Raw genomic sequence first — 23,674 nt, 5'->3', positions numbered from 1 at the left:
CACCTGTTTTGGCCGATAAAGCTCTCAAGACTATTACTAAAGCTCTGGACAGCCAATATCCTGAGCATGATTCGGATCTCTCAGATGACACACTAGATGAAGATGAGGAATGCAGTCGCTCCGAGATGGAGCACTAATCACCGACGTTGTTTCTAATGTCAGCTCTAATTTGGAATTGTCAAGGTGCAGCAAAGAGTAGTTTCTACTCGGTGCTTAAATCCTTCATTAAAGAGCATAAGCCTTATCTGCTGGTCTTAGTTGAACCGCGAATCTCTGGGGAAGTTGCTTCTAGAGCAATAAAAAGAATTGGTCTCCCAAATTCTCACCGAGTCGAAGCCTCCGGATTCTCTGGTGGTATTTGGGTCCTCTGGACTGATCAAATTCAAGTTGACATCCTCCTAAGTCACTGGCAATTTATTCATACTCGGGTACACCTCCCTCATACAAGTCGCTCATTCCTCTTTACTGCAGTCTATGCCAGCCCTATGAATTCTGTACGGATACAACTATGGAGTGAGCTCTCTAACCTTGCACGCTCAATCTTCGAACCATGGGCGATTGCGGGGGATTTCAACTCTGTCCTTTATTCTTCCGAGAGGAGAACAAGTACGGGGCGGAGGCGAGAAGGCTGCCCCCATTTTCTGCAATTTGTTAATGATTGCACGCTCTTGGATTTGGGTTTTTCTGGCCCTCGGTTCACTTGGAGAAGGGGCCTCTCATTTGCTCGACTTGATAGAGTCCTTGTTAACCACCATTGGTTTGATTCTTACTCCAACACCTTAGTTTATCACCTCCCTAAAATCCAATCCGATCACAGACCCCTGAAATTGTCCTCGGGCCTCAATACTATTGCTCCTAAACAAACCCAACAATTTCGATTCCTTGCTCCCTGGCTTACCCACCCTCAATTCTCGCAACTAGTCCGTAATAATTGGTCCACGGATAGGTCATTACACCAGAACATCGAAGCCTTCTCCAGGGTAGCAGCCAGGTGGAACAGAGAAGAGTTTGGAGCCATTGGCACCAAAAAAAGAATCCTAGCTGCTCGTATCTCAGGTGTCCAGAAGAAACTCGAAGAGAGTCCTCTTTCTCATCAATTGCAGAAGCTCAACCGAGACTTATGCCAGGAATATGAGTCCATTTGCCTCCAAGAAGAATTACTTTGGATTCAAAAATCCAGATCAGATTGTATCAACTTGGGCGACCGCAATACTGCATATTACCACAGAAAAGCAAAGATTCGGAGGTCACGAAATCGAATCACCGCACTTAAAGATGGTGATGGCAATTGGACCTATGATGAGGAGTCACTTGCAAAAATGGTGAAGGAATTCTATGTTAATCTCTATACGGCTCCTGAGACTGAACCAGCGGTATTCCGTCATCGAGGTATGTTTCCTCCCCTCTCTAACTCTTCCTGGGATATATTAAATGCTTAAGTTACCTTAGAAGAGATTAGACAAGCCTTGTTTGGTATGAAACCTTTGAAGGCCCTTGGTCCTGATGGCTTACACGCCCTCTTTTATCAAAGTCAATGGTCCACGGTTAGTCCTTCCCTCTTCCAAATGATCACCTCCCTCTTTAACGGCTCACCTTTTGACACCAATCTAAATAGCACCCTAATCTCTCTCATTCCCAAAACTGATCACCCTGTTTCCGTGAAGGACTTTCGTCCCATAAGCCTTTGCTCGGTAGCCTACAAGCTAGTCACCAAAATCATTGCTAATAGACTAAAGCCTCTTATGCCTGACCTTATCCTGCCTGCTCAGTCAAGTTTCATACAGGGAAGAAATATCACCGACAACATTATTATTGCACAAGAAGTCATTCATTCAATGAGAAAGAAGCAAGGGAAGAGCGGTTGGCTTGCAATCAAAGTTGAGCTGGAGAAAGCCTTTGATAAGCTTAGCTGGACTTTTATCGCTGACACTCTTAAGGATGCTGGTTTTCCTGCCAGAATTGTCTCAATTATCATGAACTGCATAACTACTCCTACTTTGAGAGTACTCTGGAATGGCAAACCGTCCCAAGAATTTAATATATCCAGAGGTATTAGACAGGGAGACCCACTCTCCCCCTACCTATTCGTCTTGTGCATGGAAAGACTATCTCAGGCTATCACCAAAGCGGTGGAAGAGAAATCATGGGAAACAATTAAACTAGGCAGGAGAGGGCCCCCTCTATCTCACCTCTTCTTTGCTGATGACCTCATCCTATTCAGCGGCACCTCCTCTACCCAAATCGAAAAAATCAAGCAGACACTTGATGAGTTTTGTGCTGCCTCAGGACAAGCAGTGAGCTTAAGTAAAACCAGGATTCATTTCTCCAAGAATGTAAACCGAAGAGACCAGGATCGTATATGTGATTTCCTGCAATTCCAGAAAACAGAAAACCTTGGGAAATACTTAGGAGTACCTCTCTTACATTCCAGAGTCACCAAGGACACTTATGGATGCATTGTTGAAAAGGTCCAGCAACGGCTAAGCCATTGGAAAGCAAAAACCCTCTCACTTGCAGGTCAGATTACCCTTGCAAAAAGTGTGCTGAGTTCCATCCCTTACTACACCATGCAAACAGCGCTCCTTCCCTCGCACCGTTGCCACACTATTGAGAGACTAATCCGTAACTTTATTTGGGGATCGACCAGCGACTCAAGGAAACCAAGCCTAATTAGTTGGAAAGAGATTTGCCAACCACTCAAACATGGAGGTGGCGGACTCAAAGACCTCCAAGGACAAAACCATGCTTTTTTATCAAAGCTAGCTTTTAAGCTTGTCAGTCAGCCGAACCAATTTTGGGTACGAGTGCTAAGGGCTAAGTATAATTGGGGAGGAAATTGCAATTACACATTCAAGCCGAAGAATGCCTCCCACTTATGGCGCTGTATTGCCAAAGTCTGGCCGAACACTAACGTCAATATGCTATGGGAAATTGGAGATGGGAAGTCCATAAGATTTTGGGAGGACAACTGGGTCAATGATATTGGGCCTCTAAAACTCTTGGCTTTCTCTGATATAGGTGAACAGGAATGGAGCAAGCCCTTATGCGACTATGTTGACAGCTTGGGCCATTGGAATTGGAGCCTTTTTCAGGACCACTTACCTTCAGGCATCAACCTCCAGATTGCTGCCACAAGCCCACCCCATTCACCACGACAACCTGATGCTTGTAGATGGAGACTAACGAGTAATGGTGCTTTCACGGTAGCATCCGCCTACTATGATGACAGAGTCCTCACATGGGCTAATGAAGCATCTTACTGGACGAGAGTGTGGAAATGGCCAGGAATTCAACGAACCAAGACCTTCCTTTGGTTGGCACTAAAAGATAGACTCCTGTCAAATGCTGAACGAGTACGGAGAGGCATGGCAACTTCAGGCAGGTGCGATCTTTGCCATGCAGAGTTGGAGGATCTCAACCACATTCTCCGCCATTGCCCTGTTGCCTACCATAGTTGGCTAAAAGTGCTCCCTCCCCAAAGAGTGCCCCTGTTCTTTAGTAAACCTCTTAAAGACTGGATACTTTGGAATCTCAGCCCTCACTGTATGGACACTCACTGGAGACTCTTTTTTGGAACACTTTGTTGGAAGCTTTGGAATAATAGGAACAAGTGTATTTTTCTTAATGACCCTCTCACCGTCAAAAATATTATTTCTTCTGTTTGTACTATTGTTACGCACACCATGAACGCTAGGGATCTCCTTAGAACTGTTGACCCAGCGATTTAGATGGTGGCTCTGTAACTCCCTGTACATACTTGTTTAATGCATTCCCTTTCACTCAAAAAAAAAAAAAAATACTGATCTCTTCTACTAAGAAGATGTTAGTTGAGATAGTAAGTAGTTTTATTTTCATAAAGAATAAAACACGATTCTGAATATCAAAAACCGTACTTGTTAGAATAAACCAAAACCTTGTGTATTGTAAGCCTCAAAAGAAAAATCCTCGATTAAATAGTAAAAAATACTGATCTCTTCCTATTGCCTAGCAGTTGATCACATGTTAAGGGTTAACCTTTGAACAAAATGAATTGTTGATGAAATTTTGAGTCTTGACGCGAGCGAGTCGAATGTAAATTCAATGCATGGTGGTTCCAAACAGCGAGGCTTGGAGAATATCAGAAGAATGGCGGGTGAGGATTTAGACTTCAGAGTTAGTTCTCTTCATTTCTTCCTTTTCCAATTGTAGTTCCAAAAAAATCTATATTAAATTTTAACAGGACAAGTTAATTTATATTTTTTAAATAAAATGCGAAATTTATTCAAAACCAAATAAAAAGATTATATGAGCAAAGCCCAAATGAAATGAAAAAAAGAGTCAGCCTAACATGAGTGAAATAAAAAAGTAAAACAAGTTAGTAAAAAAAAAAAATAAAAAAAAACGATAATAGAAAAGAGACAAAGAACACCACAGAAATTAAAGCAGATCCAAAGCTCATCGTTGTCCTCAATTCTTACTATTAGGTCTGAGACAGCCCAAAGCTGGAACCAAATTTTTATTTTCATTTTGTTAATTTAAAAACCTGTGATTAAATTTTTATTGTATTGTATCCTTATTATAAAAGCTAAAGTACATCTTTAATCTTTTAATTTCATATAAGGTTTTATTTTGATCCTTTAACTTTAAAAAATAAACTTTTAGTCATCTTACTCCATAACTGTTAACAAAAAATGATGATATTAAGCTTTTGAATATTGATAAAACATTACTCCCTCCGTTTCTTATTATAAGAGACATTTGATGCTTATGGCATGTTCCTATATATAAGAGACACTTAAAAGTTGTCTCTACCTTTTTGTGTTGATTTTCTATTTTACCCATATTTATTTTGTTTCCAATTCACACTCTCTCTCCCTCTCACTTCTCTTTCTTTTAATAATTTAATTGTTCTCTCTCCTTATTAATGAGGGTATTTTTGGGAAAAAAATTATACTTTTTACACATTGATTGTTCTTAACTAATTTTAACTGCTTTTTTGATCAACGTAATTCGGTTATTCGTCTCTTATAATAAGAAACGGAGGGAGTACTAAACATTAACATGTTAAGTTTAATATTCAAAACAATCATTATTGTTATAAAAAATCATTATTTAAGAATAAAAATTTTGAGGTTAAAGGATTAAAAGTATATTTTTTAAAGTTAAGAGACTAAAATAAAACCTTATATAAAGTTAAAGGACTATGTGAATATTTTAACCTATCATAAAATTATAAGATGTCTTAAACATCACTACATGTGGATCCAGCTGGCGAGCCAGCTACAGTAATGGACTGTAGCCAGCTGGATCCAAGTGGTACGCCTCACTATTAAACAAATGGGCCTCCGTGGACGCTATATTCGCATTTCCCCTCAAAACCCATTACTGTAGCAGCTTGGCCGAAAAAAGGTAGGACTATAACCAGCTGGATCCAAGTGGTGTGCCTCATGCTTAAATTAATTTTGGTACAAGCCCTGATTTGAAGCCAGCTGGCAAAAGAAAAGCAGGCCTGTAGCCAGCTGGATCCTATCCTGATGATCAAATTAATGGGCCTTAGGTTCTGTTTGGATGACATAGCAAACCATGGTTTGGAAGGCTAAACCGTGATTTGCACAAAACGCCATCCAAACAGGCAGTTAATGGGCCTCCACTGACGCTCTATTTATCTTTACGCCAAAGCCCAGTAAACCAAACAACGCCACAATGGTTCGTCACTGCGGCCTCCTCTTTCACTTCGCTTCCCGCCGAGTTCGCTCTACCAGGCTCGCTCCTGGGTAACGCCACTGGTCCCTGCTCGAGTTGTCTTTTTTCAGCTCTTCACTCTCACTCTAAAAGAAAAAATTGCATCGATAGCGTCTTTCCTTCCTCAACTATTGGCGGCGGTAGTGTGCATCCATAATGCGGAGGCAAAATCCAATTAGCGTAAACTTCCTCACATGCATTCCTTCTACTTTTTCTGTCTTCCTTGCCATGTAATGAATGATTGGAAATTCTAAGATGATGCTCAACCGCAATGAACATGTAATTTTGCAGGAACTTCCAGATTCAGATCAAAGCATTTCCGGTAATTCCTTTCAAAGAAGGTTCTCCTTTTATACAACAAACGTTGTGGCTAATCACCTGTTTCTTGTTTAATTTGGAAGAGGAGGAAGATTCAAACGACGGTTTCCTGGAGCCTGCCGTTTCTTTGGATCCTTCTGCCAATAACCAGGTTCATTATGCACGTGTCTACCCAATTATTCATGGTTTTTTTAAAAATCTTTTTGGGCCAACCCAATTATTCATGTTTAATTGCATTATTCTATCTTTTTTTTTTTAAGCTGAATTGCACTATTCTATCTGATTAGGCGGTTTTGCTTTCTTTTTTTTTTTTTTGAAAGATTGTTATTTTTATTTTGCCATATGTTTGATCTAACCATCATCATTAGTAATCTTCTAATAGCCCTTTCATTTTTTTTATAGGAAGAATTGCCTCTTCCAGTGCGGCTGGATTTTCTGAGAGGTATCTGAATTCTTAAATATCCTTCCCTCTGATTTCTTTCGTTGGTTGTTCTTGTTTTTTTTTGAGGTGTCACTGTCCCACGTTCCCCCTCTACAAACCTTACCCCCCTCTACAAACCTGGCCTGTAAGTATTAAGGAACAAGGTCCTAAAAAGGCCAACCACTTTGCGCTAAGTGGAGGCGGACCATGTAGTCATAATTTGTCACATATATCAATATCATAAGCTCCCAAGTCCAACCGTCTATGCATGTCATGAATATATTACAAAACCAGTATATGCAAGCATGCTTGAAAGAAAATGAATTACCATAAATTTTCACGAAAATAACCAAGACACATTCATGCTTAAAGGGGAATTCAAATAACATAGAAGATAATACAATTTTATTCTTTCACTTTTTTAGTCTTATCTATTTATTTGTACCAATTAAGTCAAACAGATATTCCCTTGTGATATGGTTGGTTGTTCTTGTTAATAAATACTTTCTGACTTTTAAAAAGCTTTTATGGCCATATTTCTTTCCTCTATCATCCTTGATTATTTGGTCTACATACACTTATTGTGGCTGGGAATTTATATTGTCGATTGAAGCGTGTGCTTACATACAGTCCTTCATACTGTTTCATGTCAAGCTTTACCTCTCAAAGTTCTTTATGAATTTGGAATAACATTATTAACTCTTAGTACTAGACAGGTGCCAGTAAACGAAGCTTGGATGGGAATGGGAGCAAGTCGTTTGAGGTATGCATACTTAGAGTTTCCTATTACCTTTCTAATCGATTGTTACACTCAACTAACATTCTATGATCAGAAACCAACAGGTGTCTTGCACGAAGATGAGGTTGAATTGCCTGACTTCATGGAGGTTGAATTCAGTCACCTTTCAGGAGAGATAGTTGCCAACTCAAGTGACGAAGAAGTAATTTCTGAAGATGAGGTAGTAGTTTTATCACTCAAGGAATAATCTTACTGGTAATTTTAAAGTATGTTTGTTTATGTGATCATAGATAGGAAATCTCTGTCTTCACATTATGTGATTCTTGCGAAACTGTGTCATCTTTTATGTCTCCTCTCAAGGGAAAGACTATCCTTCAGAGAATTGTTACTGGCTTTAGGACCAAAGGTAGAGAGCTTTACAAGGACGGTGCTTGTTCTATCAGGAGTGAGCAAGCTGGGCATGTCAATGAAGAATATGAACCATTACTACATCTCAAAGAAAGTGTGCCTTGTTCTGGATCCGATGATGCTTCCTCGAAAGCAAATAGATGCAGTGATGGTACCTTCCATTTGTCAAAATTTTTTTTGCTTAGAACTTAAATTTACTTGTAGTGCCCTCATTAAACACCATTCACCATACTCTGATAGTACGCTATGCAGCGCCATTCATAACTTGTTCTTACATTTTGTTTTTCCTGAAATGATTTGAAGCCTCGGTTTCCACGGTGAATGTTTCTTTTGTGTGATTCCTTGTTATAACTGTGGAAGGTCTAAATAAATATCTTAATTTCTGCAGCACTTATTTATATGTTATTGCAGTAACACCCTGTGAGAGAAGTAGTATTTATAAATACTGGCCTTGGGGTTGCGCATATGTGGATAAGGATGCTGTAACACATTGTCTACATGTATTTGAATTTCTTGTTTATGCCTACTTGATAGTTATTAGGAAAGAAAACGGCGCATTTGGCACTCATCGGATGCAGGTTAGACACCATCATTAGATATTCTCAAAATTTCAACATCTGTAGGGAATTCTTCTTTAGTATGGATGTCAGAATAAGGTGTCATGGTTGTTGTGCCCTCAAGCATTAAGTTTTCGTGGAGTTAAATAATGTGGCCTCAACTGTGCCCCGTAAGAATGATAGTTGACACTTTATCGATTCTTTAAATGTTCAGTGTCATATCAAACTTGACGACTATTGCAGGAATCTGGAGCAAAGCCAGGCCAAAATTTTCACGACAATCATTGTCACATAAGCATGAACTCTCTGGTACTTTGATCTCCAATTGTGATAGGAGTATGCCATTCGAGATTCATGGGTTACCTCAAACAATAGAACCTGTTAGTCCTGGGATTTCTGCATGTTCAATTGAGAGTTATCTTGAAGATGATGATGAAGTGGGAAATAATTTAGAGACTAAGCCTGCTGAAGAAGAAGAATATGTTGCACGTGGATTGAATCTGCACTCAATGGCTGATCTTGTTGACAACCTTCAAGATAAGGCTTGTTCTGTGAGTGAAACTTCTAGAAAGTTTTCCGTTATTTGTTGACCTATCTATTTACTTATTCTTGCACTGGCCCTTTTTTCCTCTATGGTTCCAGTATTTGTCACATTATCGTAAAACAAGAGGAAAGAAAGCAAAGCATTTTTCAACTAGGAGTAGATCCCTCTTGCAAGACAGCAGTAATGGTGAAGATTCCCCTGAGCCTGTGGATAGTGGATCATCAAGTGATAATGAGGTATTTCCTCATGAATCTTATGATTCTGTTGCGTTGATCAATATCTTGTTGGACATTGGAACTCTATCTACCTTTTTTTTTTGGCTCTAGGTAAGTGATCAAAATATGAAGATTGCTTCCCCGGAAAAGAAATTGCAGACCATGGCTGATCGATTTCAGCAAGCTCTAGGGGCTTCGTCTGTGACTGATGAAGGGACTTATGTTGCAGCACTCAAATCATCTGGGTATCTAACAATTAGTAACTTCCTTGAAATTGCTTGAAATTTCAAAAAAAATGATTTTAAATTATTCTTGGATTGAGTTTACTGTTGTTCTGCCTATTTGTGCAGATCTGGAATATTTGGAAACTTGCTGCGGGTCATGCAGAAAGAAAAAGAAAGGGATGTTAACTTTCTAGAAGAGTCACAAGCTGGAGCTAACCCGCGTAGTAAAACTTTTGCTATTACTTTGTATCTTTTTCACTGCAGTTGAACCAAAATAGCACTTTAGACAAACGGGAAAAAAACCACTTACCAGCGTGGCTTATGGCTCTCTCATATCTCTCCAGGTGGGCTTGGTGGTGTTGATGTAAAAATCATTTCAAGATACTTGGATGGAAAGCTGATTGTATGCTGTTGCTCATTTTGCAAATACACAGAGGTCAAGTATTAAATGTCGTCAGAACTTGAATATTACCCTCAAAGTTATATTGCACTACTCGGAGGTCCGTGATGGCCTTCTGCAATATGCTTTTGGCATTTATTCGAGTTAATTTTGTATTTAACTAGCGCTGTATAAGATGGTCACTTTGTTTTGGATTAACGACCACACCTCCGTTTTTACATATGCGCTCTTTTTGCTTGAAAATTGATTGAAGTCGCATGGGTTGCTCTTACAGGAATTTTTGTTGCTCGATGACTCTAAAAGAATGGTGTGTGGCGGCCAGGAAAGGACCATCATCTTTAATCCAAGAGTTAGTGATGTTGACCTCGAAGTTGGAAACATGATCCGTATTCACCCGCCATGGTAATTTTTTGGAAGATTCTAAGGAATCAAATTCAGTTGGATTTTTATATATCTTAGTCAATATACATATTTTTCTGCACTGGGGCTATGGGATTTGCTTTTGTGTCGCTTGATCATTTTTTTTGAACGACAAAGCAGGCCTTAAGTCCTCATGAAGTCTCTCTTAATTGACTCTCCTCTTCTGTTTCTGGGACAGGAAAGAAGTTCAAGTGGGAAATGATGATGTCATACTGTGCACATATTTCTCTGAGATTCCGTGCCCTGATTGATTCCCTCAAGATATCAACAAATTCAGCACCTCGTTCAGTATTTTCTGCAATGAGCTCGTCGTTTGAGAGCTAACGTGTTTTGGTCCATATTAATTAATTAATACAACTAACAGCCATTTCACACTATTTTTGTTCTCATTTTTTTGTTTTGGTCTTTGTTAATATTCTGTGGGGTATTCATCGTCCGAAAGAATGATTTGGCAAATAGATTTAGATTTGCAGTTGTGCCAGCAATTCCTATTTTAAGGTTTTTATATGATTAAGGATATGTTTACTTCGTTTTGGCCAAAAAAAAAAGAAAAAGAAAGAGGATATGTTTACTTCGTGGGATTTGAAAATTGATTAAAATTTGTTTTATAACTAAAATTTCTGGTTCAAACCTATGTTATGTTGTTGTTGTTGTTATTATTAAGGGATAATTAATCCGTAAGTCCTTATAGTTTCAATTAATTTTGAATCAGATCCTTATAGTTTTTTTTCTTTTTATCAGGTCTTTATACTTTCACCTATTTTTAATTAAGTCTTTACATTTATTTTTTTTAATTAAGTCCTTATAATTTCACTAGATTTTTAATCAAGTGCATGTAATTTTAATTTTTATTTATTAATTAAATATAAACTTAATTAAATAGATTAATACTGAAACACAAAATATTAATAATTCTATAATAAAAAAAAGTAATATAATTAATTCAAGAAAAAAAATTTAGAACAATTAATTTTTTTTGCTGAAAAAATAAATTTATTATAATAATTCATTATTTTTAGAATATTATTGTTTATAAACTAATATTAAATAATATATACTATTTTATGTTTATAGAATACTACTATTAGAATTTATAAAATAAAGAATAAAAAATTTAGGGACTTAATTAAAAATAACGTAAACTTATAAGGACTTGATAAAAAGAAAAATAAATGCAATGACCTAATTAAAAATAAGTGAAAATATAAGAACTCGATAAAAAATAAAAAAACTACAGGGACCTGATTCAAAAATGATTGAAACTATAAGGAGTTATGGATTAATTATCCCTATTATTAAAGAATTAAAAACAGATAACATCTGGGTCGGTCCCAACTTTGGACTTTTCTTGAAGCTTGTATAGAAATCCAATTATTTTGGGTCCTATGCCGTAGTTGTAATTGTACAAAATGGGCTCGGTACAGAGGCGAGTATTCCCGTCAACCTTCGTCTTTCGGTGATCACCTGCTGCGTTGTATAAAATAAACGGTACGTACAATATCGGGCCCTCATTGATTGCCTTCATATTTTTGTTTGTCATGGATTACGCCTAATGAAAAGACCAAACGACGCTGATTATTTCGCTTATTCATCGTCTTGATCTTTGATTCCTTAGCCGGATCAAACATGGCTACCGTCTCTGCCAGCTCTTCACCTCCATGGACAAGCCCTAACCCTAATTCTGATCTCAACCCCGAATTTCACGAAGACCAGTCACAAAACCTCGACTTGGATTCCATAAGACATCGCCAATCAACCCTGCCTCACCAAGTCTCCTCTCAGCCAAGTCCCCCTAATAGTTCACCTCAGTTTCATGCTCCGACGACCCCTACTCTCCTTCAACTCTCTTTCAACCAAGACCAAGCTTGCTTTGCCGCCGCCACTGACAACGGATTTCGTATCTACAATTGCGATCCATTCCGGGAGCTCTTCCGCAGAGAGTTTGATGGAGGCGATGACAGTACTGGGGGGATCGGTCATGTGGAAATGCTCTTTCGCTATAATATGCTGGCACTGGTTGGAGGTGGCACCTATCCTCAGTACCCCCCCAGCAAGGTGATGATCTGGGATGATCATCAAGGCAGGTGCATTGGTGAGCTTTCGTTCCGATCAGCGGTTCGTGGTGTCCGGCTCCGACGAGACCGAATAATTGTAGTTGTGGAGCAGAAGATTTTTGTGTACAGTTTCGCTGACTTTAAGTTACTTCATCAAATTGAGACCGTCGCCAACCCAAAGGGGCTCTGCGAAGTTTCGCAATTGCCTGATTCTATGGTATTGGCGTGTCCTGGTTTGCATAAGGGTCAGGTACGAGTTGAGCATTATGCACAGAAGAAAACCAAATTCATTCTGGCTCATGACTCAAGAATAGCTTGTTTCGCTCTTACACTTGATGGCCAGTTACTCGCCACCGCCAGCACTAAGGGTACTTTGCTTCGAATTTTTGATACAGCCAGTGGCACGCTGCTTCAAGAAGTACGTTCCTTCTTCTTTTTTTTCAATATAATTTTTTTTTTAGGGGCAAGCGTTTATATTCGGGTAAAGTGTTGGAGGTCAAACCCGTTAATTGAGACGGTGACAATTAGGGGTGTCCTAAAAGGACGCAAACCAGTCAAGCAAAAACAAATTAAACTGATTTAAACCGATAATAATAAAACACTATAGGTCTTAATCGGACTTTAGGATGTGATGTGAAAATTGATTGGGTCATTTTGATTTTTGGTTTGGGTTGGATTGATCCGGTTTATATTAGACCAAGCTGAATCAGCATGGCCCGAAAAAAGAAGCCACTGAATCAACATAGTATATCTTTTGCGCAGTCTAGGTCTAATCTGGAATTTATTGGGTTTCCTTCATTTTTATGGCATTTATAACGCCAAACTATAGCCTTCAACTCTTTTCCTTATGCTCAGACCTTTACCCTTTAATCTAGTTTTGATTTGTTGAACATTGTCTTTTGAAATTTGGAAATTTTTTTAATCGTAGATTATTCTCATAGATTTAATCATAGAATCAATGGTTTTTCCATGTCATGTTGTTATACAACTTTACTATAAGCATTTCAACCGTTTTGGTACTGAGTACTGAACAAATTTATTGGATATTAACATCAGGTGAGAAGGGGTGCAAATGTGGCCGAGGTCTATAGTTTGGCGTTCTCTTCTACTGCTCAGTGGCTGGCAGTCTCGAGTGATAAGGGTACTGTCCATGTTTTCAGCCTTAAGGCTAACTCTAGTTCTCCTCAGCAAGAAAATCCACAGATGACGACTGATTCTCATGCTGCCAGCACACCATCTAGCTCACCCCGTGCATTAGTTAAATTTAAAGGTAAAATATCTCATCAATTTATTTTTGTCTACTGTGATTGTATATAGACATGTAACTTTATTAATAACTGAGGCGCATTGTTCGATTTTGTTAAATTATGACTATACCTATTACTTCTGTTTGCTGCGCCTGTGGTGTCGTTGGAATGTTTGGGGACTGATAAATTGCGTGGATAACATAGTTACGGAAATTGCCTGATACACATTTTGGAATGCATAACATAACTCAGTTTGTTGATGCCACAATACAAATCGGTGGTTGAATCATGGATGGACACCTGAATAGTCAGAGTCATGTGAGTTGAGCAGTGTCAGGTCCTTCATAACCTGATTTGACCCTGTATATATCCATATATATTCTAAGAAAGCAGAAAATCTTTGTCGTTCCTGTGAATTAATGTTGTTGCTCTCATGTTACTAGTTACAATTTGGATTGCTGTGTGATTGAAACTGATTCGTTTTTGCCATGCAAGCAAGCGAAGTCATCCAGATTCTGAATTTTAGATACGAGGCTTGTCTCTTCTTCTTCTATACTCAGGCTACTTGCAAATATAAGAGTTCAATATGGTTCCCAATTAAAAAATTACTCAAAGAAAAAAAGGACACCTGATTCACCATTTGAGAATTTTGATCGTCATTGAGCTGTGTTGAAGATTCTGTGAAATTTTAGATTTTATAGAGAAGCATCTTTTCAAGAATTGATTTTTGAAATAATCGGATTTATGTTATTTTGTTATGTGAATCTGTGAGTAAATTGTTTTTGTCTGGGTATTGTTTGATGCAATAACATTTTGTTGTCAAATAATGAAATAATCATCAATATATCATAGTAGTTATAGGAAGCTGAGCTGTCTACAAACTATGAACGATATGACTCATCTCGAGCTTTATGAAAATGCACGAGGATAGCTACTAAGACATTGTAGTTGTATAGTTGACAGAGATATTACATTGGGGTAGCAACCTTTTGGTGCTTGAATAATAGTGGTTTTTGGGACCCTGATTTGTGTGCGAAAGCAGTTCTGATGTTATATACCTTCAATTAAAATCCATTATTATTCTTAAAAATGGATGCTCACTCTGAAGGCATTTCTGGATGTCTCCAATGAAGGTCCAAATATACCCCAAGGGTGTGTTCTTCAGTCACTTTTGAATGATCAATAAGGTGACTGGTTACAATATTGGCAACAGAAGATTTCAAATCGAATGAAGTGACAAATTATCTACTGTTGCTTTCCAGATAGAACTTATCTAACCTCAATCTAATGCCTTGTGTCTTTTCCTTAGCCTGTGCATGTGCACTCGATCCTGGTTTACAGTTGAGGGTGGAGACGTCAACAACAAAGTTCCATTTAAATATTTATTGTTAGGATTGTTGCTAAGTTGTCATGATTTGCTAATTTTATTGAATGTATGACCATTTTGCATGTGACTTCATGCTATTTTGCGTTTTGAGTTTGACTGCCATATATAGACCCTGGGCGCTTTTTTTTTAATAAAAAAATATCTTTTATTTGTCAATGGTCATTTGTTTGTTCCAGACAGAGCGTTGTTTGAATACCACTGGGAGAATTACGGTTCCCATTATTGTGCTATCCGCTTGTACCGCTTGATGTACGTTATTTGGAGTGGTTGTGAAGAAAATGATTGTTTGTTACTTTTTTCCTTGACAAACTCTGTTAATCTGCTCCTTTCAGGAGTGTTACCCAAGTATTTTAATTCGGAGTGGTCACTTGCTCAGTTTCGCTTACGCGAGGGCACTCGTTACACTGTCGCATTTGGTCAGCAAAAGAATACAGTCATAATTCTTGGCATGGATGGGAGGTATGGTTTGAGAAAAATGTTTGAATGGAATGTTATGTAGACTGTTGGCCAGCTTGCTAGTATCTTAAATACTATGGGTTTTGTGGTTAAAGTTGTTATGTAGTATGTACTCTACATTCGTGAATTGGAGTTTCGAACTTTGGTAACATGTATTTGGAAGATGGTTATCATTTTTCTCCTTTTAATTTACACTGAACCTTAAGCACGTCCAAAGAAATTTCCTTCTTTTATCCAGAAGTGTTTTCCTAGGTTACTCCATATTTGAAATCGTTGAGTCTTGAGATATCATAATTTATGTTGTATCGATGTTAATTATGTACTGTTAATGGTTCTATGCAGCTTCTACCGGTGTCAGTTTGACCCAGTGCATGGTGGTGAGATGAATAAACTGGAATATCAGAACTTCTTAAAGCCAGAGACAGCCTCCTGATACTAGATGAGATAAAAGCCTGGAAGATAATTCAATGTTAATTCTGCTTGATTATGTTATTGGATGCCGCATTTAAGTACATGGAGATTTAAACAAAGGATACCTATAAGTTAGGGTTGAATCCTCGATCTTGTAGCTTCCATTGTAAATATCGTGACTTTATAAAACCAGAGACAGCCTGGACCCTGGAGGATATTAATTTTTCAAATTTCAGCCTATAAAGTTAGGGTTAGTTCTGCGACAAATGTAAATAGCTACAATATAATACTTGAAGTCGCATTTAGGATTGGCGTATAAATTAGGGCTGGCCTGTTCCGTTGTAATTACAGCTTGATTGGTTATTTAATTCTGTAGATATTCAATACTGTGGATAAGATAAGGCAATGGTCTTTTTGAGTTTAGGAACCACTTTTTTAGGAGGTGGAAAATGTAAATCATTGAAATGCAGCAGGCTATTGATGATCACGTTATTATTGCTTAATATTCCTGTGGCTGAAGTCTTGGTTATGTCAAGGTCCAAATCAAGCGGTCAAACTGAATCAGTCATGGGTGTTTAATTTTAGTTCAGTGTTTATTACTACTCGTTAGTTGTCATCCCATACCCCAAAAGGGGGGAAAATGCTGAATTGTTCTCTGAAAGGTGAAGAGGGGAATCTCTTGATAATGCTGCCGTGTGATTTGATTTCTAAATTATGCTCTGAAAACTGTGTTTGACTGGATCGCATCATTATTTATTTGTTATCTAGTTTCTTTAGGTATTCTGTGATATCATATGTATACGATCAGCTTCAACTTCAAAACCATCATTTATTTTTCCAATGATATAATTAAAGAATACCACTGTTACGTTTTTAGTGCAGGATTATGATATCATATAATCTGATCAGCTTCAGCTTCTGCTGGGGTTATAACAAGTTGCCCATTTTCTAACGTGTGCACATCTGACTAACAGCCAGGCCATCCCTTCTGCAGCACCCTTGTTATCTCATACACCACAAACACTGGCTAAACCGCACATTAATTTCCCTCCCCAGTCTGGGAAAACTCAATAACAGATTAGTGTTGATTAATTAATTAATTAATTAATTAATGTATAATTTAGTCATTCAATAACCAGACCACTTTAACTATGCTGACTGTTGAAACGAATAAGATTGCTACGTTTATTAATTTCTCCGATATCTTTGTGACTTCTATTTAAGACCGTTAGAAATTAAGCAAGAGCAATCAGGTTAGGATAATAAAATTGAAAATTTAAAACATTCATGGGATGAGTAAGACTAAAAAGAAAATAATTTGACGCACTTCAAATTAAAGATTAAAAAGGCAATGGCAGAAAAAAGTTTAAAAAAAAACTAAAAAGAGCTAGCAATGCAGGGGTAAATGAAAACAAATTGGGAAAATTATAATCAGATTTTAAAAAATAATTGGAATTGTAATTCTCCCAAACAAATTTGGAATGGCCCCACTTCTGACAGTATAGTGTCAAATTTTTTTCCAGACTGACATGCCTTGATTTCAGGCAAGGGGCTAAAATACAATTTTGGTATCTCATGCGTAAACGACAAATTCTAGGTCTTCCGTAGCATAGGCAGCAGAGTAAAAATTGCAAGTTTTGGTTAACCCAAACGCGAAAGCCACTCAAAACAGTAACACAACCAATATTGGTTTACCCTTTATAAAAAGCCCCTTCCTCTATCTTTCCCTCCCACTTCAGCCCTAGTATACTAATATATCATCTCTCTCACTGATCTCTGTTTCTTCTTTTCCCCGCGGAAAAAAAAAAAATGGGGATCAAGCTCCACGGCCTGGCAATGTCCACTAATACCAGCCGAGTCATGGTGTGCCTCCATGAGAAAGACGTCGAGTTTGAGCTTGTTCCCGTCGATGTCTTCGCCGGAGAACACAAGCTCCCTCCTTTTCTCTCCAAGAATGTACGTATATATGTGTGTGTGTGTGTATAACAACCACTCCCTATGCACAATCACTTGTCATCTATTATTAATTATATTAGCATATCCTTACTCGAATACTCATTTTATTTAATTTCTGGCAGCCCTTCGGTCTGATCCCAGCTCTTGAAGACGACGACCTCACTCTCTTTGGTATGTTTCTTCTTCCCTTCTTTTTCTGCCTGCATGGCTTCAGATTGATGATATCAAGTAACTATAATGTCTTTGGCATAATGGCTCTATGTACAACACGCAGAATCCAGAGCTATAACAGCGTACCTGGCTGAGAAATACAAAGAAACAGGACCTGATCTGATAAGGAAGAGTGACCCAAAAGAAGCAGCGTTGGTTAGGATGTGGGCGGAGGTAGAGTCCCAAACCTACGACCCAGCAATCTCACCAATCATATTCGAATATCTAGTGTCTCCTTTTCAAGACAAAGAACCCAACCAATCTGTGATCGACGCCAGCGTGGAGAAGTTGAAGAATGTTCTTGACGTGTACGAGGAGAGGCTGAGCAAAACCAAGTACCTTGCTGGGGATTTTTTCAGCCTCGCAGATCTAAACCAAATGACCAGCACTCACTATTTCATGAAGACGCCCTGTGCTTACATGATTAATGATCGCCCACATGTGAAGGCCTGGTGGGAGGACATCTCTTCCAGGCCTTCTTTCCAGAAACTTGTGGATGGTTTGACTTTTGGTCAGAAGTGAGACCATGATGAACTGAATTTACTTGAAAGGGCTTCCGTTGTTAGTTATTACTACTAGATTCAACTTTAAGACAGATTTCCTTCTTGTTTTAAAACTTGTCAGAAATTATTTTGCCCCAAAAAAATGAGCTTTGAATCGCTCATTTTACATGTTCTGCTTCAACTTTTGTGGTGCTTCGGGTGGGTCTATGATGGTGTGATTTAATGAGCAAATGTAGAAATCCCAATATTATATATGAAGTTTGAAATCTCTCCTTTTTCGAGTTCTTAGGCCCAGCCCACTTCGTAATTCTTCGTCGCCCGATTCGTTAGAAGTCTGGCCCAAACTGCGTCTTGAGTGTTCCACCACGTGATAAATTAAACTTGAGGAGAAAGTTTTGAGATCCGTATTTCGCAGTTGGATTTTTTTTTTTTCGTTCGTCAATGAATATATCTACGACTACGGTAGGAAATTGATTAGATAAACGAATAAAGTGAATTAATTAATTTGAGTATATTAAGAAAATTAATTAAGTTAGTTGTTAATAATAAATAGGTGTTATCTTTCTTAAAATATTTTTACTAATCATATGTATTAGCTAGAACTATTATTTGATGAAACACTTAATATGTACAGTTACTATAAGAATTACTTTAAAAAAAAATATGAGAGAAAAAAATATATTAGGATCTTAAATTTAGAATAAAAATGTCAAATCAATTCTTTTATTAAAAACCAGGGGTAGTAGCATGTTAAGAAACACAATATTTCTTGTTAGTCTGACCATTATCAAATTAGTAATAGAAGCCAAGTCATGGAAGGGATGAATATATTTCGATATTTACTCATATTTATTAGCTTAATTATTTATCACATATTATGTCAAGTTATAATTTAGCTCACGCAATTGTACAGGAATGCATTACTGGCTCATTATGTCAAACTATATTTATTTAAGCCTGATTTCATACATGAACAACTGCGTGTTGCATTATCCTGAGTAAAAAGTATGGACTGAATGTTGTTGATGATGATAAAGATAGTTGGTCAGAGAGAACTACAACAAATGTTGTTTATAAAAGATATTTAGAAACCTAGATATTAGTTGTGGTTGGTCAAGATATATCTGCTACCATGTTTAGCTTTCATTGGATTATACTACCTCTGATCCTAATTATAAGAGCTAGTTGATTAATTCGAGAACACTAAAGAAATAAATTAAATAATTATTTGTAATAAATAGGTCTTATCTTTCCTAAAATATCCTTACTAATCAAGTATATTAGCTAAAACTATCATTATTAGAAGGACTATCTTAAAAAAAAACATAAATATGAAAAACAAAGTGGATCGAAGTCTTATAATTAGAACAAAATAAAAATCACCAGAATCTTATATTAAAGATCGGAGGTAGTACCTTGTAATGGACTATTGCCTGTATGTTGCACAGGCGAGTAGGAGCTAGTTATTATGCAATATTATTATAGCTTCCCAAAATGCAGGACCGAAGAAACTAGAAAGTATGATATATTATCATTTTGAATAAACGAGAACGAACTAAGGTTGATTATCTTTTTTCTTAAAATATTAACCATGAAAAATGTAGTCACCAAAAAGCAATAACTAGTTTATAAGATGAGTCGGATTAATCCGTGACAAAAAGTATGAAGCATTTATTAGTTTTTGAAGACTAAAGTTTCGTCTTTTACGAAATCAATCATTCAAGCACCAAATAATTACATCACTGTTAACTTTTGTCACGTAGTGGTAAGAATTAGGAAGCAACAAGCCTTTTGAAATGCAGAGGGCAGAGCAAGGAAGGATAACACAGAACGATCGTAATGCAACTAGAAACAGAGAGACACTGTCAGATTTTGTTTCACAGGCGAGGCTCGTCTATCCTTTTTAGTTCCGTCCAATTACACGGACCATACCACTGGAGAGAGTTTCTTCCACAATACATGTATTGCAGCCATACCAGCTTGGTCTAAGTTCTTTAAATTCATTAAGGACCAACCCCACATTACAGTTAATCTTCAAACCTGTGCTTACTTTTTCCCTTTTCACTTCCCAGATTGAACTGTAACCAATATCAATAAATGTTCTTTCTGAGATTATGTATCTACCAAGTGTACCTGCAAATTAACATATCAGATTCCATTCGTACTGATCCGATCTTACAACTAAGCCAGTATTAATACTCAATTTCAGATTTGTTGGTAGGGTAGTTATGCCATTATTACTCGGCTAACATGAGCTACAGTACTGCTGTAAACTGAAACAGAGTTTGGAGGTTTATCTGTAATAATGCATATCTGTCATTTGCCTTCTTGATCAATTCATTACCACATATGACAAAAATTTCTTGTTTCACATATTCATTTGTCATTTTTGTATATAGGTACTGTAAAAATAAGTATCGTTTTCAATCTTTACGTGCTTGAAAATTTGCTGCTCTCTGGTTGCTCAGACATCAGACTCTGATAGAACTCACTTAGCCTAGTGGGGTGAAAATTATGGAAGGCTTATGTCATGACAGCTTTATTATGTTGTGATTTCTATAATGCATATTTTATCAGATATTTGATCCATAATTCCAGATCTTGTTGAAAGTCTGGTGCTTTGTGGTCTAATAAGTCAAGCATTAAGGTTGTGTTTAGCCATCACGCATATCATCCTAGGGCAGACTTTTTGCCTACTTAATGATTTTGATAGCGATAGCCATTATCTTTAGCTTTATTGCCATGGGAAAGAATATCAGACATAGAAACCAATAATACAACTGTAATTGCTGTCACTAGTCCCTTTCCTACTTAATTTAAGGTTGTCGAAACGATTAATGGGAAATCAACGAGTGTCAGTTATAGTCCCATACTAAATTCACATCGATTCTTTTTGCTGATGTTGGATACTACATACTTACATGCCATTTGCCAAAAGGCTGCATTTTGGATCAAACTCCATCTCCAGCAATCGATAGTTTCGCTTTTAGTGACGTTTCAATGTTATCTTCACTTTTAGTCTATCGTTTCATGCATCTCAACTTCCACTCCTCTTTCTATAAAGCGATATACAACTGGCATGCATAAACCAACCACTAACAGTTTGCTTCGGATCATGGTTTCGTCTGCAGTGGGAAGTATTTTAAAATTGAACTGCTTTATCATTTCGCCATGAATCTAGATAGCAGATTAAATTGTTCATTCTTTACTCTAGGCTTTCCTTGGAAAAGAGACTCTAGCATGACCTGATTTTCCTTTATATGAGAAAGACATGCAACTCTGGGACCTACACACCTTACCATTCAAGCTTATAGAAGCTGAAAAAATTAAACTCTTTGTGCCGTTTGATGATACTCGGATAAGCATAAAATGTTAGATTGGTACCATGTGCACATCTGTTTCATTAAATATTGTAATTATTTTATGCAAACCAAATATACATAACTAAAGCCAATTGTTGCACGAACCAACCAGTGACCACTTTTGTGAAGACTTGTGTGGAATGAATGAGTTTCACTGGAGTTAGGTGGGGACTAGGAAAAACTACGTGAGTTTCTGCGTTGAGTTGAAACTAAACAGTTAGGGACCTGTTAAGATGGTAAAATGGGACTTGGGAGGGGGGGGGGGGAGTCTTCAAGGCCATTAGGAAGAGCCATCAATAAGATTTGAAAATTCTGGACAGTATAAAGCTGCTTTTATTAGTACTGAGTAGTGGCACTTAAGATGCTTCTGCAATACAAACAACCCTAACTCACCAGCCAAGTACCACGGTAAAGCTAAATTCTGCTCATCATATGAACAATAGGTACAGTTTTGATCATTGGCTTTTTGAATACACCACTGCCTCCGGTTATAGAGTATCACACCTCCTCCTTCACTGATTAATGGGTGTCATGTATTTGACAAATACATTGCATCATCAATTATATCTGATCCTTCTTGGCTAATTACCATTGTTATATTCTTGATCTTTGTTTAGGTGAATTGTAATCTTAAATTCAGATTAATTAGATGAAGCTTCTGGTCAGTCCACGGGTGGTGGTCAGGGGTCCCCAGGGCAGGGAGGACCGATGTACCAGAGGCAAAATTGAGTGGCACCAAAAGTGATGATGCTCTTAAAACCGTCTGATCTGACAGATTAAGCTGCACCACATGCCACAAAAGTTTATGCAAAGGACTTTCTTGACCCCACCTCTGTCTTTCACTAAAAATCGAAAAGTGAGCAGTTATCTGGGAAAAAAAAAAAAAAGAAAGGAAGAAAGAAAAGAAAAGAAAGTCGTTTTTTTTTTTCTGGTGGGAATTAGGAATTTAGAACAGGAAAATAATCAGAATGGTCTGTGGTTGAAAAAATACAACAGGAAGCAGCCCTCGTTTAGGGTGTTTCTTACCCCACATGGGTCGCATATGAGTTGGAATGCCAATCAAACATTTGAAGAAGCTCCCTAATAATCTTCCAGTGGTGTCATCATAAGCACGATGGTTGTTTTGGTCTGTTAGTAAGATACTAGGATCGTATGATGACGTGGTATCCACGTCAAATGCTTCAATAGTCAAATGCTTCTCTTTTACTTATAAGTCTCCCCCTTCACTTCATCTTCCTTGCCATCAACCAACACACGCTCAAATTTTCCTCTGATCCGCTACTTCCCATTCCTGTTCTACCAACCTAACGCCCAATATGGCAGCCAAACCAGTTGAAGATGCTCACCCTCCTGCAGAAACGTTGAAGTATAAGGTACTCTCACACACACATCTTACTCTCAAACCTTTATAACATTCATATGAATATCTCTCTCTAATAGCTGGTTGATAACTTATTCTTGCTTCTTTATGCAGACGTGGGTATTGAAAGTCTTAATCCACTGCGAAGGATGCAAGAAGAAGGTCAAGAAAGTTCTTCAGGGGATCGATGGTACTTATCTATCTGCATATCTCTTCATTCTATATAATGTCTCTGTGTTTCCTTCACAACTCAATTAATGTGGATACACACACACGTGTGTGTGTGTGTGCGTGTCACATTTGTTTAATTACAGGGGTTTATACGACGGAAATTGATTCTCAGCAGCACAAGGTGAGAGTGACAGGGAACGTGGAGGGTGAGACTCTCGTAAAGAAGCTCTTAAGATCAGGCAAGCTGGCCGAGCTTTTGCCTCAAGAAAAGGTCGACAAGAAAGAAAACAAGTCTGCAAAATCCAAAGGTGGTGGTAAAGAGAAAGAGAAAGAGCCATCAGACCAGAAAAATATTGAACCACCCTCTGTTAAGGAAGATGACCAGAAAGGTCCAGGGAGTGACAACAATGATAAAGCTGAGGACGCTGGCGGCCAAAATAAGAAGAAGAATAAGAAGAAGAACAAAGGGAAGAATGGTCCTGTTTCTCCCAATAATACTGACAATGAAGGAGCTGGTCAGGAAAGCACAAAAACTGAAGCATTACCGCTCAGTGCTTCACCTGTCCCGGCCATGGCTTCCATGAATCCAA

The 23,674-nt window shown here is 37.8% G+C and overlaps 5 protein-coding genes across 6 annotated transcripts; all 5 read left to right on the top strand.

Annotated features, from left to right (window-relative positions):
• The first annotated feature begins 155 nt into the window (after nucleotides 1–155).
• Nucleotides 156–1,439, top strand: LOC114730946 (uncharacterized). Its single transcript, XM_028918058.1, has one exon. It carries the CDS (start codon nucleotides 156–158, stop codon nucleotides 1,437–1,439), a length of 1,284 nt encoding a protein of 427 aa, XP_028773891.1.
• A 4,384-nt stretch (nucleotides 1,440–5,823) lies between these two features.
• LOC114730945 (uncharacterized) lies at nucleotides 5,824–10,442 on the top strand. Its single transcript, XM_028918057.1, has 14 exons — nucleotides 5,824–5,901; nucleotides 6,013–6,043; nucleotides 6,123–6,190; nucleotides 6,442–6,481; nucleotides 7,177–7,223; nucleotides 7,294–7,419; nucleotides 7,560–7,758; nucleotides 8,408–8,715; nucleotides 8,807–8,944; nucleotides 9,035–9,168; nucleotides 9,274–9,371; nucleotides 9,492–9,583; nucleotides 9,822–9,949; nucleotides 10,146–10,442. Exons 1-14 carry the CDS (start codon nucleotides 5,878–5,880, stop codon nucleotides 10,216–10,218), a joined length of 1,506 nt encoding a protein of 501 aa, XP_028773890.1. The 5' UTR covers nucleotides 5,824–5,877; the 3' UTR covers nucleotides 10,219–10,442.
• An 840-nt stretch (nucleotides 10,443–11,282) lies between these two features.
• On the top strand, nucleotides 11,283–15,928 carry LOC114730940 (autophagy-related protein 18a-like). Of its 2 annotated transcripts, XM_028918054.1 has the most exons (5): nucleotides 11,283–11,455; nucleotides 11,583–12,439; nucleotides 13,078–13,291; nucleotides 14,988–15,114; nucleotides 15,454–15,928. In XM_028918054.1, the coding sequence occupies exons 2-5, from the start codon at nucleotides 11,594–11,596 to the stop codon at nucleotides 15,542–15,544; spliced, it is 1,278 nt and encodes a 425-aa protein (XP_028773887.1). In that variant the 5' UTR covers nucleotides 11,283–11,455; nucleotides 11,583–11,593; the 3' UTR covers nucleotides 15,545–15,928. The 2 variants fall into 2 exon arrangements, with proteins under 2 accessions (XP_028773887.1, XP_028773886.1); XM_028918053.1 differs by lacking the exon at nucleotides 11,283–11,455 and having other exon boundaries at nucleotides 11,477–12,439.
• Nucleotides 15,929–17,331: 1,403 nt separating this feature from the next.
• LOC114730939 (glutathione S-transferase F13-like) lies at nucleotides 17,332–18,590 on the top strand. Its single transcript, XM_028918052.1, has 3 exons — nucleotides 17,332–17,478; nucleotides 17,601–17,649; nucleotides 17,753–18,590. The coding sequence occupies exons 1-3, from the start codon at nucleotides 17,332–17,334 to the stop codon at nucleotides 18,208–18,210; spliced, it is 654 nt and encodes a 217-aa protein (XP_028773885.1). The 3' UTR covers nucleotides 18,211–18,590.
• Nucleotides 18,591–22,629: 4,039 nt separating this feature from the next.
• Nucleotides 22,630–23,667, top strand: LOC114730943 (heavy metal-associated isoprenylated plant protein 36-like; the record flags this gene model as incomplete). The annotated part of the gene is made up of 3 exons (XM_028918056.1): nucleotides 22,630–22,926; nucleotides 23,028–23,103; nucleotides 23,228–23,667. Coding segments are annotated over exons 1-3 (573 nt in total), but the record flags the coding sequence as incomplete, so codon positions are not given.
• Nucleotides 23,668–23,674: the final 7 nt, after the last annotated feature.

Source organism: Neltuma alba, unplaced genomic scaffold (genome assembly GCF_004799145.2).
Source record: "Neltuma alba isolate B1F8T4 unplaced genomic scaffold, ASM479914v2 tig00012787_pilon, whole genome shotgun sequence".
Taxonomy (NCBI): domain Eukaryota; kingdom Viridiplantae; phylum Streptophyta; class Magnoliopsida; order Fabales; family Fabaceae; genus Neltuma; species Neltuma alba.
This window is presented reverse-complemented; position numbering and strand designations above follow the sequence as displayed.